The following is a 17,793-nucleotide window of genomic DNA, read 5'->3' on the forward strand; positions in this document are numbered from 1 at the left end:
GTTGCCTATTAATATATTACAAAAAGTTTTTTTATATATATATATATATATATATATATACCTAATGGTTTGCTAAAAGTATTTTATTTATCGTTATGCTGTTTTCAAAGGTTGCAAATGGTGGACAAGGAGACAAAAACCTGCCAGTGCCCGTCTACCTCCGACCGTTAGATGAGAAAGATGCTTCCATGAAGGTGAGACTGTTCTCAGATTGAGTCCTGAGCTCAGTGAGTGTTGTAGTTTGATGGTGTTTGTTGTGTGTGTAGCTGTGGTGCGCTGCAGGAGTCAATCTCTCAGGTGGAAAAACACGAGACGGAGGCTCCATCGTGGGAGCGAGTGTGTTTTATAAAGATGTGTCTGGAGGAGAGAGCGGCCCCATCAGCCCCAGGAAGAAGAGAGGATCACAGAGCAGCCTGGAGCGACTGGAGCAGGAACTCAAGGTCAGGAGCCCCAAAAATCACGTACAAAATTTATATGTCATGATGAAGGAAATGCATGCAAAACCATTGTTTTTTTGTTTTTTCATGCACTGGTCAATTTTGAGATTTTGCTTCCATAACATGTCTTCCTTCAGACTAGTAGAAAAATACACATTTAAGTGTTCATCTGTCTACCACTTCATCTATTTGCATTTGTAGATTTAAATTCCCATATCTTTAAAGGCCATGAGTTTTTTTTTTTTTTTCTCCACTTTAGCATCACTTACATACACTAAACTTTAAAGATTTATCTGTATTATATGCATATACATATGCATATCTCAAGGGTTTTACAGAGGGGTTTGTTCATATATCGTTTACCCGACTCATTTTATCCCTAAAAACATGGCTCTGTTTCTGTCTGTTGACAGTATATTCTGATTTATGGAGTGATAAAAAGAGAAATCCAAAATTCCATCTGGAAAAACCTTCGATTTTCAACAAAATCGAACAAGAATTTTGAATGTATCCAGTGTTCAGATTTCTGTTCTGGAAATTTCCATTCAATATGCAAATAAACAAATGTAAAAAAAAAAAAAAAAAGTAATTGGTATTTATATTTTTCAAGTGTTCATATTTCTGTTCTGGAAATGTTTATGCTAGGGATGCACTGAAATTAAAATGCTTGGCCGAAGCCGAACAAAATGAAACACTGGGCCGAAGGCTGAATACCTAACATGGTTTTTCGCGTTTTCCCCCATGTATTTTGCCAATTTTTTTCACCATTGCATAAATTAAAGACAAAATGTGCTTTTTACTGTTTTGTCTTGCTTTTCAAAGAAAAAATCAATAACAAAACAACAATTTAATAATATTTACTTAACAATTAACTTTTTTTTTACTTTCTAGCGGACATTCCAACAAAGCACAATTTAACTTAAAATTAATAAGTTAGTAAAATAATATTTTTGGCCATTTTTGAGACCCCCTTCTTAAATCAGGCATGTATTTTTTTTACTGTACAAATAAATGCAGCCTTGCTTAGCAGAAGAAAATTCTTTTAAAATATTAGAACATATTACAGATCCCAATTTGAACACTGTGTGGATGTTAAAATAAATGTATTAATAGAGCTGTTGCAATTATTATCCTTATTATTGTCTTGCTTTTTTATTTTATTTGACCGAACAACAGTAAAATTACAATACTTAAATTTTTAACATATTTAATTAGATAATACTTTATATGCAAAACTATTTTCATAATATAAATTAAACATATTTAATTCATATTTTTTCCAATGTTTACATTTCTGTTCTAGAAATGTATATGCAAACATTAAAAAAAAAAAAATCCCGTATAAAAAATTCGTCAACACAATAAAACAAGAATTTTGAATTTATCCGATGTTTACATTTCTTTTCTGGAAATATATATGCAAATATTAGGGATGCACCGATATGAACATTTTGGCCGATACCGATAACTGATAATTCTTTATTTTTAAAAGCCGATAACCGATATGTTGGCCGATAAATCTGTATCCAAATTTTTATATACTTTTTGAGAGCCTGATTACAAAAAAGTTCTCATCATTAAAACCCACATCCCAAAATATGCCAATAAAAAAAATTAAAGAACAGAAATCTGAACATTGGGAAAATAGTCATGTCACGCTTCATTTGCATATTTCAACATAACATTTCAGAAAACTTGTAATACAAAACAGCTGTCTTAATGTACTGTGATTTAATCAGATGGGGAAGTATGGTGATGTCTAACGTGTACTCTGTTCACCTGTGGTGTCTTGCCGTAAAGTCTTTAATGTTGTGTTATTGTGTGTGTGATCAGGAGCAGGAGAAGGAGCTGCGGCATCAGGATGAGCTCTCCAGCCTGGTGTGGATCTGCACCACTACACACTCCACCTCTAAAGTCATAGTCATCGATGCCAACCAGCCCGGAAACATCCTGGAGACCTTCTTCGTCTGCAACTCTCACGTGCTGTGCATCGCCAGTGTACCTGGTCAGACAATGCAATGAGACCTTATTTATAACCTCCACAAGTGCTTTTGGTTTGAGCCAGTTCTCTGTGTGTGTTTGTCAGGCGCTCATGAGACGGACTATCCCGCAGGAGAGGAGCTGAGCGCAGACGGTGAGGCTTCTAAAGTCAGCTGTACGGCAGCAAACAGCTCCACGGGTTTTGACGGAGGTCTGGAAGGCATCACTGTCATGGGCTGCTCTGCAGAAGGACCTGTGGCGATCCCTCAAACCGTCTGCACCAACTCCATAGAGTCCTCAGACACTGGTAACACAGCATCCGTCACAATAACACTAACAGGCAAAAAATATCATTAATGCACGTTTTATTTACTCAATTTTTCTCCATAGAAACTTTCCCTTTAACATAATGAAACACTGTTTTATGGCAAATGCAAGAGTGTTGGAAGAATAAGCCAGTCACACACACACAAAAAATAGCACTTCACAAAAATGAATTAACAAATAATTCCTTAACGCATACAAAAGACATGAACATTTAAAAAAAAAAAAAAAAAAAGAGTCATGTTACCCACAAAACGAATGTATGCAGAACAGTGCATAGTGTTAATAAATATTCAGTCTCTAAAACAACTTGGCTTTTTGACTGGCATTGCAAGTAAATTCGGATTCAGTCGATAAATGTATTTTTTTATGTTCTAACTTTTTTCTTGTTTGAATATCCCATTTCACTTGGAATTAGATCAGAATTAATGAGTTAATGTAAACTGAGTTACAGACTGTTTTCATGTTGACTTGAAGACCCTTGTTTTACTTTATTATTTCTTGTATTACAACAACAACAACATTTATTTATAAAGCACATTTAAACGCAATATAAATTGATCCAAAGTATAAAGTACAACAAATCTACTAATAAAAACAACAACTACACGCATACAAAGGCTAAAGAGTAAAAATAAGATTGAGTCTAGACTTAAAAATGTCCAGAGAAGGAGCAGATCTCACATGATAGGGGAGACCATTCCAAAGCTTGGGGCCAACCACAGAAAAAGCCAGATCACCCTTTGATTTGTACCGACACCGTGGCACAGTTAGAAGCAAGTGAATCAAAGATCTAAGTGCCCTTGAAGGACAATATGACACAAGAAGTTCAGAGATATAACTTGTTGCACAACCAGACAATGCCTTATAAACAAACAGAAGAATTTTTAAATCAACCCTGAATTTAAAGGGAAGCCAATGAAGGGATGATAAAACAGGGGAAATGTGATCCCTCTTTTTAGACCCAGTCAAAAGTCTTGCCGCAGAATTTTGAACAGCTTGCAATCGTGACAATGAAGATTGAGGTAGACCAGAATAAAGGGAGTTACAATAATCCAATCGAGAACATGCAATATGTCAAAACAAAGAACTCAGCCTCTGCTTTAAAAAATGTTTCTAGCTTCATGCAGTCGTTTTTTTATTAAGCAAAATTTTAACAAAAAGCTGAGAAAATCCTGTTTTTGTAAAAGACACAGTAGATCACTTCTATCAACACATCCAAAGCTTGCACGGTCCTATACCATTTCCTGGATTGACATTTCATTCAGTAACGCTGTTTAACGTGCTGTTTAATGCTTGATGATCATGTTATTTTACATATGCATCTGCTTACATACGCGATTGCTTGTTTCTGCTTCGTCTTCGCCGTGTTTTGATCCAGACGTTCAATACACTTTTGCCGCTTTTCCACTGCGTGGTACGACTCGGCTCGGCACGGTTTGCGTTTCCACTGCCGTTCAGTACCGCTTTAGAGTGGGCGGGATTATTCACATGTGTTATAGTGGCGCCGCCTCTACTACCACGACTCCTAAAAAAACTTTTTCATTCCGCGTCGCCCCATCAAGCTCTCGCTGGATCCGCTCCTTTGTTATCAACGAGAGGAACGTCTGTACTTTTTTTGGTTGTTAAAAAAAGGTGCGCTCGTTCAAAACAGTTGCGTTCGATCCTTCGCTGGCTGTGCTGATTTAAATCTAGCGGTTCTGTTGTGTTTGTGTCGCAAGTTCAGTGACGCAGGTAGTGACGATTCTCTCCGGCCAATCAGTGTTCAGCAGAGTTTACACGTCACGTTTTGGTAACGGTACGGTTCACTTGGAACCCCAACCGAAGTGGTACTAAAAAAAGTACCAGGTACCAGGTACTGTACCCAGTGGAAAACCCCCCAAAAGTGAACCGTACCAAGCCGTACCATGCCGTACCATGCAGTGGAAAAGCGCCATTTCAGATGCGTAATAGCGCCTCCTACCATACACCAGTGAAAACACAGAAAGCTGGGAAATTCCGTGAATGGAAAGGAAAGAGTTTATGTAAAGCTGCGTTGAAATGTTCTGTATTGTATAAAGCACTATAGAAATGAATGTAATGTTACGTCTCTCTGCAGATGAGGTTTTGGGGCAGCGACAGCAGGACGGGGTAACGGCAGCAGAAGAAGCTCTGGAGGCCACAGAGAGCAACAGCAACACGCCTGCAGACGAGAACCAACCCGGGATCTACACCGAACACGTGTTCACCGACCCGCTCGGCGTGCAGAACAGCAGAGACACACCGTCCAGCTACACACAGAGGTGTGTGGCACTTCACGTCTCTCAGTCTGTTATTACAGTGTAGCTGTATTGAGGTGTACTGAGATGTCTTTGTAACGTCTTGGCTCTGTAGGGAGTGTGATCTGGTGAAGGACGGCGTCAGCTCGATGCCCGAGGAACAGGATCTCATGAGAGAGGAAGCCAGCAAGATGAGCAGCGTTCTGCCTACAATGTGGCTCGGGGCTCAGAACGGCTGGTGAGTGTCCGGCAAACTCGCCCTCGGTGTTTCTACCAATCACCTGCAAGTGTGGAAAATAAACAGGGTTCCCACTAGGGCTGCACGATTAATCGAAATAAAACCAAAATTACGATATATGTTAGTGCACGAAGACTGCTATTTAAATAAATATATGCGCTGCATGTTTCAGAGTGAAGTGCAACACTTTATTCTTACATGTCAGCAGCATTTGCAGCATTTTTAACATCTCGGAGAAGCTCAGTTCACAGTAACTGCTGCTCCACGTGAACTCCATCTCTGTCACTTTAATGTTCATTTGGGAAACATGTCAACCATCTTCAACCAACTTGTAATGAGAAACGCTTCCTTTATCATATCTTAAACATCATGGATTTTTTTTTTAAATATGCTTTTTCCTCATTTTAATTCCATTTAATCAGTTAGATGTCTCGTAAGTAAGTAAAACTTGCTCTCAAGCTGTAGTGCTGTAGGTTAAGTCAGTTATTTTGCTTCACAAATTGGTCTGAATGATTCATTAGCGAATCAAGCAAAATCAAAATGATTTGTAAAAACCTTTTCCATTAATTACAAACAATTGGAAAGGTCATGGTAATGCACTGATTAAGAATGGAGATGTATTGAGTGTACTCTGTTGCAGTGTATACGTGCACTCATCTGTGGCGCAGTGGCGGAAGTGTATTCACTCCATCAAGTTAAAGGATTCTGTCCTGGGGATTGTGTAAGGAAACTCATCATCTGGATACTTTTACATAAATAAACTACAGCGCTTTCTTCAGCAGCAGCTGCTCATTACTCTTTCTTTTCTTCTGTGAAGTCATGTGAAAGGACGTGTTCTGGTGGCTTTGGCTGATGGCACGCTTGCAATCTTCCACAGAGGTGTTGGTAAGACTTATTTCTAAAAACGAATGTAGTACCTTAAAGATGTTAATTACATTCACCCATACTGCATATATAATGCACACCACACCAGACCAGAATAAATGCTCTTTTAATGAAGGATATTTGTGTTACAGATGGCCAGTGGGATTTGACCAACTACCACCTGTTAGATCTGGGCCGTCCGCATCACTCCATCCGCTGTATGACTGTAGTGCATGACAAGGTCTGGTGTGGATACAGGAACAAGATCTTTGTGGTGCAACCCAAAGCCATGAAGATCGAGGTATGGCTTTTCTGTGACATTTTGGTGAGGTGATGTATCTCAAAGATACAAAATTTATTGAGATGCACCTGTATATATATTATTTATTTTATTTAATAAAAAAATAAAAATAAAACAAGAAGTATTTAATACTTATTTGTTGTTTTTCTATATGGACTCAATCTCCAAATGAATTCAATTAATATTAAAAGTTGAATAGTGAAAGTGTAATATTAAAAAAAATAATAAAAATCTTACCAACCCAAACCTTTTCAGCAGCGGCCCATGTTTAGCATTATTATTGAAACATTTTATTTTTCAAGATGCTGTTGAATTTTTCAGTTTACTTTTTTTTTTTTTTTTTTTGGTCAAATTATTACTTAAACATTTATTTTCATTCAATGACATGATATGCTGCTTCTCTTCAGATTCCTGCTCATGAATCCCCCTCACATGTAATAAAATCAGTGTAACTCAATTCCTTATTGGTTTACTGTGCTGTTCCTCATGTACAGAAATCGTTCGACGCTCATCCTCGTAAGGAGAGTCAGGTGAGGCAGCTGGCTTGGGATGGAGATGGTATCTGGGTGTCCATTCGTCTGGACTCGACCCTCAGACTCTTCCATGCACACACATACCAGCACCTGCAGGATGTTGACATCGAGCCGTACGTCAGCAAGATGCTGGGTGAGTGCTGTTTTATCAAAGCATTCGAGAGTTCTGCAGTGCCGTTCAGATGACTGATGCTGTGTGTGTCACAGGCACCGGTAAGCTGGGCTTCTCTTTCGTGAGGATCACCGCTCTGATGGTCTCCTGCAACCGCCTGTGGGTAGGAACCGGAAACGGTGTCATCATCTCCATCCCTCTGTCAGAGAGTGCGTCAGCCGTGTGCTTCCAATCATGTCATCGGTGGTAATGTAATTCTGTGTCATGAGAGTAATGTCATTTTTTATTCCCACAACAGAAAGTAAAGACGCAGTGGCGGCGGGGTCAAATCGTCCAGGCGGTGCGATCCGTGTCTACGGTGATGAGAGCGGAGATAAAGTCACGACGGGCACGTTTGTGCCCTTCTGCTCCATGGCTCACGCCCAGCTGTGCTTCCACGGACACAGAGACGCCGTCAAGTTCTTCACCGCAGTCCCAGGTACAACAGTTGATCATGAGTACAGGACTATGAACTATGTTTTATTTTTTTACCAAGTTAATATTTTCCAGGTGTTATTTTTATGCTTTATTTTTTAAACAGCTTTTTAAAATTGTTAGTATACCAAAAAAAAATTAGAGTTAACAAACACCTAGTACAATAGAGAGGAATAATTAAAAAGCTAGACGGTGTCCGTTTAGGATTCCGTTTTAATGGTTAAATTACATTTCTAAATTACAACTAAAAAGCATGTTTAATTAATGGAAATTATGAAACATACAGTTTAACAGCCATTTTAACAAGTTTAACAAAAATGTTATTTTTAGGGCCCTATGGGCCAGATTTACTAACAGCTTGTGCCAACGCAAACCGTCTTTTGGCATTAAAATAGTACTGTCAGGATTTACTAAAGACGTGCAGTGAAGAATTAGCGCTGAAAAGGCATGGACACAGTTATTTTTGTGCCTGACATAATTGAATATACATTTGTAGGAGTTTCCCTTTCAGACGCAAAATTTATGGGAGGAGAGTATTAAAATGAATCGACTGCAAACATTTGCGCTCGTCCTAATTACTTGTATTGCGCCATTATTTAACACCCAAAAAAGCATGTCTTAAAGCAGGCGGTAATTTGCGCTGCGCTTGGTAGATTGCGCTGGTCATTATGGAAATGATCTGTGTTCTTTAATGTGTGCGTTGTCAGTAAATCACACACAGAATTTTGCCCTCCCATCGGCGCTTTTATTGAATGGTGCTCTAACGCTAATTTGCCCTGTTTAGTAAATCTGGCCCTAAGCATTTGTTTTATTTTTTCTGTTTAATATTTTTTCCCAGTTTTATTATTATTATTATTTATTTATTGGATTCTGTTTTACCTGTTAAATTAAATTTTTAGTAATCAAAAATGTCAAATTAATTGCATTCATAAAACTTTAACAACTGAATAATTTATTAATTCATTAGATTTAGTACATGTTGGAATAAAAAAAAAAAAAAAAAAAAAAACTATATATATAAAAAAATAAATGAAAGAATAAAAATACAGTTGAAAATAATGAATAAAGTGAGAAAAAGTAATACAAAAATTAATTTGGGACTAAATGTAATTAAAAATGAATTTTATTTGTAATTTATTCCTTTATTTTTCTATTATTGCACGTACATATATATGTATGTACGTATGTACGCTACCGTTCAAAAGTGTGGGATCAGTAAGATTGAATGTTTTTAAAGAAGTTTATTCTGCTCATCAAGGCTGCATTTATTTGATTAAAAATACAGAAAAAAAGTAATATTGTGAAATATTATTAGAATTTAAAATAAATGTTTTCAAATTTAATATATTTAAATTTTTGAATGCTATTTATCTTTTAATGTTATTTTAAAATGTTTACAAAAAAAAAAAAGGATTAAAAATTGAGAATCGTGACCCCCATTAAACACCCATGATGTTTTTCCATTTTGCAGGGCAGGTGATTCCATCTGCGGGGTCAGGGGTCGAGGTGGCCGCTGACAAGTCCTCCGACTCGCCAGAGCTGGTGAAGTCAGTGCTGGTCGTGAGCGGAGGAGAGGGTTACATCGACTTCAGGATGGGTGAGTCAGACGCCTCCCGGTGCTGCGGTCCTGTTTGAAACGCCTGATCACTCACACACTCCTCTCTTCCTATCACAGGAGATGAAGGAGGAGACACAGAAAACATCGGCGAACCCACTCTGAACCTGCAGCCCTTCCTGGCCAAAGCCGAGCGCAGTCACCTCATCGTGTGGCAGGTCATGACCGGCGAGGAGTGACGTCGCTCCAGACGCACTTTGTTTGGACCTTTTTCACTCCCTTCTGCTTTATTTAAGACCTTTCAAGCACTGGCTTATAGAATTTCTATCATGCAAATCACGATTATCGACGAAGAATGAAGTATTCATACTGTTTGTGCTTTCGCTAAGTTTTCCGAAGACCTTCACACATCATCTTTGGCAATACAACGGTTCCTTCACGCAGATAGGATGGCAAGTAATGGCGATTCAGTCCAGTTTTTTTGGGCAAGAGCACAACGGGCCGATGCACAATGCACTACATCGTGCCTAGAAGAGCTTTTGTGTTTGTTTTCGCTGAAGAATTGCTTTCTCAATCCTTAAATCATCCAGATACTCTGAGCGCAAATGCAATATTTTCATATGAATGTCGTACGGTTACCAAAGGATAGAGAAATGGATTTAATAGCCTCATTGATGGACTCTAGACAAACTATTTTATCGCTCCCCCATCACGCAGATCCACGTCACGTTTTGCTTGTTCGCCGTCTTTTTTAACACTAGAGCGGTTTTTGCAGAAAGTAGTGCGTAGATAAAGGTGCAGAGACAAATGCTTATTTTTATGACACTTTTGTACACGTCTTTTAGACTCTAATGTGTGATTACAGGCATCCTGCTGATGCTGCACTGCTGTTGTGCTTGCGTTCGTGCTTAGCTGCTTCGTTTGCAGGAGAGCAGAAACAACTTCCTATCGCAAACTAGCCATTGCAGTATTTATTTCCACGAACAAGCCTTTGCAGTTCAGAATGTAACTTTGTACATTGAATATAAATATATATACGAAATACAGATATGTAAATGAAATGTAGACTGCTTGGATTTGAGTTTTTTTGATAATGTAAATCAGGTTGATTGGTTGTGGGCAGATCAATCTTAATAACAGACTACGGGGGGTTGTGCTTAGATGAGTGTGTTATGCCAGCATTTTGTGGACCGGAAGAGTTCACCGTCCCATAATCCTCCATGTTTGGGCACTTCCTGTCTGTAAGAATGGAGCGGACATCAGCGTCACCCAGTATCCTCTGTTAGACTGTCGTCCCTTCAATATCTCCTCCAAGCTCATCTTAGCCTTATACTTTTTATTAATCTATTAAACTGACACTTTTGGGGAACTTGGTGTGTTTTTATTATGATTATTATTAATTACTATTATTACTACATGCAATATACAAGATTATTTACATTTAAAAACAATTATTTAGCATTTTTTCAAATGATTAAATGTACAAAGTTTGTCCCTTACTGAGAAGTAAAAAAAAAAAAAAAAAAACATAATAAAACAAAGCAAATTTTTATATTAAATTGTTTGTTCATTGAATCTGATGGCCCATAACACACTGCACAACACCCACAAATGTATTTGGGTGCTTAAAAATGTTAGTAGTAATTACTGTACATTTTTACATTGTACATTTACATTTTTTGCTCCAGAAATGAAGCCAAAGCAGTTTTGAATCCGTTTTGGATGAGTCAGTTTATTGAATTATTAAAATTGTTCGTTCATCAAGTGTAACAATGTAACCTTCAAAAGATCAGCACCTCTAATGACCGTCTGTCTGGAACACAGACAAAAGGAGTGATACAAACAATGAAGAAATTTGTTCCAAATGATAAAACAACAGATATATTTTTTAAAATGAAAAACGTCCTGGTTGTCAAACGTTGGTGGATCATATTGATAGTGAATCTGAATCTCTGCACGTTTGGTTCCTCTTCTGGACACCTTTGAGGAGAACTTTATCCACCTTATTTTAAACATTTAGCCATTTATAACGTCAGTGTGTGAGACTCCCATTCGCTTCCAGTTATTTTTAGCAGTACAAAATAGCTCCTTACGCTGCTTGATATTGCAAACTGCTATTTCTTATCATGTTATTTTAATGTATTATTGTAGTAATAAACGCTGGTTGGTAGTGCAAATAGTTTTACCGTTAACGGCACTTTGTTATTCTTCTAGTTATTTACCTACAGCAGCTAATGAAGCAGAAGTCTCGCACATTCACAGAAAACAGCTTACTTCTGTGTGGTGAAATCAGGTGAATACATGCACTAAAATCACACTGACAGCTGTTGATTAAAAGTCATTGCAAATGGCTCAGAAAACTGACAATTCTGAAAGGTTTTTTTGTTAGTGTAATTACACATTCAAGTATTGAGTAATATTAATTAACTACATGTACTTACTATATGGTTAGGTTTAGGATGACGGTTTGGTTTTGGGTTAGTTGCATGTAATTATGCATAATTTATTATTACTATAGTAAGTACATGTAACAAGGACACTATAAAAATAAAGCATTATGTTTTTGCAGGTGCCTCTTGGTTTTGATGTTTTGTTATATGATGCAATGAACATGCAGACATTTCAAAAGTGTGACTTAAGGCAAGACAGCAGAGGTGAATAGAGTAAAAATTATTTAAAAAATTATGTATGTTATGAAATGCTGTTCAAATGAGGCGTTATCTAATTAAATATGCACTAATTTGCATATGAAGAGTTTATTTGCAAAAACAGATAACTCCGTTTTGAAAAATGTTCAAAAATCATGTTTGTTTGTTTTTATTCTGCATTCCAATTAATATCAATTCAACTGTAGTTGGGTTGTTTTGATTAAATAGTAATAACTAAAAAATACAGCTAACACACAATAAAAACATACAATAAAAAACATTATTTATGAGAATTAATAAAAACAGAGTTATCTGTTTTTGCAAATAAACTCTTCATATATTTCCAGAACAGAAATCTAAACATTGAATAAAACCAGTGACTTTAGATGGGAATTGGATTTCTTTTTTTTTTTATCACTTAATGAATCCGAAAAAAAATTTCACCATGTTTCAGAAATAAAATATAATAAAAACCAATAATATATGAATAAACCCTTCAGAATATAGACAGGGATAAAACTGTATGAAGTTTAGTGTATGAAAGTAAACAAACAAACTCACCATTTAAAGATATGAATTGATGTTGAAATCTGCAGATGCAAATAGACAAAGTGCAATAAAATAAACACTTAATAATAATTATAAATATTATTTGTAATGCGCCTTTCTTACACTCAAGGCACTACAACAGTATAAAACAACAATAAAAGAAACAACACTACTCCATAATAACAATCACAATAACAACAATGGCAACAACAACTGTAAGATTATAACTTAAAAGCTTCACTAAAGCGATATGTTTTGAGTAATTTCTTAAAACAATCAAAAGACGGAGCATTCCTAATAGGAAAAGGCAGAGAATTCCACACAACCTGGGAGCAATACAAGAGAATGACCTCCCACCCATAGTTTTGAGTTTACAACGAGGCTGGTACAGAGTTAGAGAACCAGTAGAGCGGAGAGACCGAGATGGTGTAGACACTGTGACCAAATTACAAATATACTCTGGGGCCAGCCCATGTACTGCTTTATAGGTTAAGATAAGAACTTTAAAATCAATACGTGATTGAACTGGAAGCCAGTGTAGTTGAGAAAGCACAGGAGTGATATGACTGCGGGACGGTGTGTAAGTTAACACGAGCAGCTGAATTTTGCACATATTGCAGCCTCTTAATTATATTTGCAGGTAACCCTGCAAAAAGAGAATTACAATAATCAAGACTGGATGTTATAAAGGCGTGAATAAGCCTTTCTGCATCAGGCATAGAGAGAAACGGTCTTATACGTGCAATATTCCGAAGATGATAAAAAGCTACTTTAGTAACATTCTTAAAATGAGTGTTAAGTCAGCTGTGCATCAAAAATCACACCTGTACAGAAGGGAGAATCTGGCACTCATCCACTATAAGTTTAAAATGATTACATCTATTTACAGCAGTTGAAGTGCCAATCAGAAGAACTTCCGTTTTTGAACAGTTTAACTGTAGGAAGTTCTGTTTCATCCAGACCTGTATTTCCAGTAAACAAGCAGATAAAGTTGAAAGTGCTGATGTAACACCAGGTTGAGTACTAATGTAAATCTCGGTATCATCTGCATAGCAATGATAACCCAGACCATACTTTTGAATAATCTGCCCAAGACGCAACATATAAATGCTGAAAAGAGTAGGACCCAATACCGACCCCTGAGGGACGCCCTGCCGCAATGGAACAATCTGAGATCTGTTTGTACCAGAATAAACAAATTGAGTGCATTCTGAAAGATATGATTCAAACCATTTTAAAGCTATACCAGAAAGACCAATCCACTTATGTAATCTGTCCAGTAGTATAGTGTGGCAAATGGTATCGAATGCAGCACTGAGATCTAACAAAACAAAATGCCACAAGCCCCAGAATCTGCTGCAACCAGGAGATCATTCATTACCCTCAAAAGGGCAGTCTCCGTACTGTGTCCAGACCTAAACCCTGATTGAAAAGGTTCTAGTAGTCTGCTCGCAGAGAAATGATTTTGTAGCTGACCAACTACCACGCGCTCAAGAACCTTAGCAACGAATGGCAAGTTTGAGATAGGCCTATAATTAGACATGTCGGCAGTATCACTCCCAAAATTTTTAAAAACTGGTTTGACTGCTGCTACTTTAAGTGCTGGGGGAACAATCCCTGAAACAAGTGAAGTGTTCACAATCACTTTAATATGAGGAATAATAACTGGCAGACACTAAATGGGTATTTTGAATGCTTGCTTTCCACTAGTCTTAAATAAAACATGATATGGAAGTGAAACAGACAAATCTGGATGAAAAACAATGATTTTGCCTGTAGTGTCTTGCTTTGAATGTCCAAATCTATTTCAGTATGTAATCTGATGCTGTAGATCTGGCCACAGGAGGGCATCAGCGCACCTCTTCTTTACTGCCTTTGAAATGACATTCAGTGAGGAAGGAGCTGCTCCTCCCCCGTCTGTGATTGGCTGCCGCTGGTACACACAGTACATGATCTGACACAACACACTATTGAACTTCTGAATCGGTACACAGGCATCCAATAACAATGATGAAAACTGATCTGAACTATGAGTCCTTATGAGATGCCTCACTTGTGTCTGTCTCCCCAGCAGAAATCACTGCAGCCCACTTGGTGAGGGGTGATCAGGTGAAACGTGTGGAGCTCCAGCAGCCCTCCGTCTCTTACGTAACCCGTCCAGCTGGTGTATCCAGGGAGGTTTCCCAGGGCTTAGGGAGCATGCCTGGGGCGCCTGGACGCTTCTGTGAGGTGTGAAGACTTTTTATATTTGGACAGTCTAGAGATGGACTGACTGTGACGTTCTCTTTATAGAGCCGCACATCTGTCATATTCAGACATTTCATTTCATTCCCTTGCGCCAAACAAATAAGCCCCCAGATTTGGGTGTCTTAGAGCTTTGGCAGGTTTATATTGGATTGAGTTTTCATCATTTGGAGCGTTTCGGCCTGTGAATGAGCCTGGTGATATTTGCATTATTAGGATTTAGATGTTACATAATGCAGCGTCCCAGCGGTGCAAACTTGTCTGGAAACACTCTCCCGCTGGCGTTTTACTTTTCCACCGGCTTCATTTGCAGTTAGTGTAAAAAAATAAAAGTTGACGGTGTAATTGGCCATGTGAGATTGAGTGTAATTACCCTTATGGAGCAGGAATTACATCTTTGCAGATTTATGGTAAACGCTTTTATTTCTGTTTTGCAGAAATATTGTGAAGAAATAAATATGTAAAGAAAAGGTTTCTCCAAAAAATTGGGTAGATGACATGCAAGTGTGTCCATGGACAACTTTAAAATATGAATGTATAAGGAATATTTTGGGTCTTGCAACTGCTCACAGTGTTTTACATCATTTTTAATCACCTTTTTGCCTTCACTACTTACGAATTATCCTGCAGTGACAAATACATTTTTTAAAGTTAAAATATATCATGGAGTTGCTCAACGAGGTCATAATTGATACATGCATATTGTTTTTATTATTACTATTATTATTGTGCATGCAACTAATAATGCCATCACTAAATATTTATCCTTGTAAATCATTATTATTATTATTAATATGTACATGCACCTTTTGTTATGTCATTGAATATGTATACTTGTAAGTTATTAATATTTATTATTGTTGTTGTTGTTGTTGTGTATGCACCTAAAAATACATGCACCTTTTATTGTCATTTAATATTTATACTTGTAATGTTATTCATATTTATTATTATTATTATTATGTGCATACACCTGTTGATGAATATGTATACTTGTACATTTTTTTATTTATTATTATTATTCAATATACTGTATAGAAGAAAAAATTCAGATAGAGTATAGCACATCACATCAAAGGGCATGACTTTTTACTAACTTTTTTTCATATTTCATGTTAACAATCCAGTTATAAAAAATGTCAATCTACAATTTCTCTAGTGCAGGGAATCAAATGAATTCATACGATGCAGTTTTAGAACAGCACGTCATACAATAACAAAGCAGAATGCAAATTAATTTTCCTTTCCTTTGGATCTTTATAAATATTTATGCTATCAGATCTCTTATCAGGATATTGCAGACAGCAGCGAATTCTATTTTGGTTTGCATGTGTTGTTCAGAGATTGATGTTGTGTATTTGTTAGCAGCAGTGGAGAGACAATGCTAAGGCTAACATCAGGCCTCTTTTATCACCGACTGATGTATAACTGCTGGTAGGAAGTGACCTACAGGATCTGATGAGCTGCTGTGGAGTTCTTTATGCTCTTCTCTCTGGTAATGTGATGCGAGTTCTTCTCATCTGCCATGCTGGATCAAAGGGAAAAGTGTGTGGTCCGGACATTCGCTCGCATTCAACCCCTTCAGACCGCTTGTGCTCAAATAAAGAGGAGCCCAAATTAGACTCCAGCAGGAACACGTGTGAGAAAATACATTCAATTTCACCTGTCTCAGACTGTCAAATATACACCTTCCCTTCTACATTCATATCAGTTGTAATCTAAAACAAAAAGTCCATGCGTTCACTATACCAGTCAAAAGTTTGGAATAATTACGATTTTTAATGTTTTTGAAATAAGTGTGTTATGCTTGCCAAAACTGCATTTATTTGATCAACAATGCAGTCAAATTGTGAAATATTATTATAGTTTTAAATAGATGTTTTCTATGTGACTATATTTTAAACTGTAATTTATTCCTGTGATCAAAGCTGTATTTTCAGCATCATTACTCCAGTCTTCAGTGTCACATGATCTTCAGAAATCATTCTCATATGCCGATTTGCTGCTCAAGAAACATTTCTGATTATTATCAATGTTGAAAACAGTTGTGCTGTCCACAAAAATATCATGCTAGATTTTATTTTTCAGGATTCTTTGATGAATAGAAAGTTCAAAAGAACATTTATTTGAAAAAGAAGTCAGCTGTAACATTCTAAATGTTTTTATTGGCACTTTTGAACAATTCAATGCATCCTTGGTAGATAAAAGTATCAATTTCTTTTTTCTTTTTGTAAAATCTTACCCAAAACGTTTGAAAGGTAACATATCATAGTTTCCATAAAAATAATTAGAAATATTTCAAATCAGCATATTAGAATGATTTCTGAAGGATCATGTGACTGAAGACTGGAGTAATGATGCTGAAAATTCAGCTTTGATCACAGCAATAAATTACATTTTACAATATATTCACATAGCTATTTTAAATTGTAATAATATGTCATAATTTTTACTGTATTTTTGATCAAATAAATGCAGCCTTGGTGAGCAAAAGAGACTTCTTTGAAAAAATAAACATTGTAGTTATTCCAAACTTTTGTGTATGTAATGCAAATACCCAATGCTGCTCTCAAACAAGGCAAGCACTCAGAAGATCAAAACACGCTTGCCTTTGTCTTCTGACAGTTCTAGCTTATAAAGTTCATCTCCCGTAGGGTGTTTTTGGACACTGATAGACTGCAAATGAAATGTGCCGTAGTGTGGCTTCATCATTTATCCGGTGAGCTGAACGAGTGCTGAAATGTTGGGATTTGTGGAAGCCGCCATCTTGGCTCTGTGCCAGTGACAGCAGCACCCCAGTGAGCATGATAGGAGAGCTTAATGAGAGAGTTATATCTGGAAACGGGATATAACACCCGCTGGACGTGTCCACCCTTCCTTGCTGTGGCCGTCCATCACTCGTGTCCGGTCAGAGATCCGCCTCCTCGACGGCGAGAGCATGAAATGGTACGTCACACGAGCGAAGATCTTGTGCTCACATTTCAGAGCACATCAGAAATTATCCAGGCATCCATCCATCAACGTAAAGTGGACCTAGAATCAGTGAACTGCATGTTCTCAAAGAACACAATGTGCACTTCTGTTGAACAACAGCTGGTCGGCAACGCACTATGAACAATAACATGCTGAATATAACAGAGATGCTATAATGAAAGGAGATGTCCACTCATAGCTGTAACCCTGTAGTCACACTTTACAGATAAAAGATCCATTTCAATTTAGTCTTACAGTAAAACGAGCCAATCACTTTTCTGATGGAAGAAAGTCCTGCCTTAC

The 17,793-nt window shown here is 37.2% G+C and overlaps 1 protein-coding gene across 1 annotated transcript in view; it reads left to right on the plus strand.

The window, feature by feature from the left end:
• The window catches only part of spag9b (sperm associated antigen 9b), a 59,237-nt gene extending 48,792 nt beyond the window's left edge, over positions 1 to 10,445 (plus strand). Inside the window, exons 22-35 of the mRNA XM_016440770.1 lie at positions 111 to 194; positions 267 to 440; positions 2,271 to 2,442; positions 2,524 to 2,724; positions 4,840 to 5,023; positions 5,115 to 5,237; positions 5,878 to 5,958; positions 6,055 to 6,122; positions 6,254 to 6,402; positions 6,897 to 7,068; positions 7,143 to 7,256; positions 7,346 to 7,525; positions 8,993 to 9,118; positions 9,197 to 10,445. Of these exons, the coding sequence (XP_016296256.1) occupies positions 111 to 194; positions 267 to 440; positions 2,271 to 2,442; positions 2,524 to 2,724; positions 4,840 to 5,023; positions 5,115 to 5,237; positions 5,878 to 5,958; positions 6,055 to 6,122; positions 6,254 to 6,402; positions 6,897 to 7,068; positions 7,143 to 7,256; positions 7,346 to 7,525; positions 8,993 to 9,118; positions 9,197 to 9,315 (1,947 nt within the window). The 3' untranslated portion in view covers positions 9,316 to 10,445. The remainder of the gene's footprint in view (positions 1 to 110; positions 195 to 266; positions 441 to 2,270; positions 2,443 to 2,523; positions 2,725 to 4,839; positions 5,024 to 5,114; positions 5,238 to 5,877; positions 5,959 to 6,054; positions 6,123 to 6,253; positions 6,403 to 6,896; positions 7,069 to 7,142; positions 7,257 to 7,345; positions 7,526 to 8,992; positions 9,119 to 9,196) is intronic.
• The last annotated feature ends 7,348 nt before the right edge of the window (positions 10,446 to 17,793 follow it).

Source organism: Sinocyclocheilus anshuiensis, unplaced genomic scaffold, assembly GCF_001515605.1.
Source record: "Sinocyclocheilus anshuiensis isolate Anshui unplaced genomic scaffold, SAMN03320099.WGS_v1.1 scaffold454, whole genome shotgun sequence".
NCBI lineage: Eukaryota > Metazoa > Chordata > Actinopteri > Cypriniformes > Cyprinidae > Sinocyclocheilus > Sinocyclocheilus anshuiensis.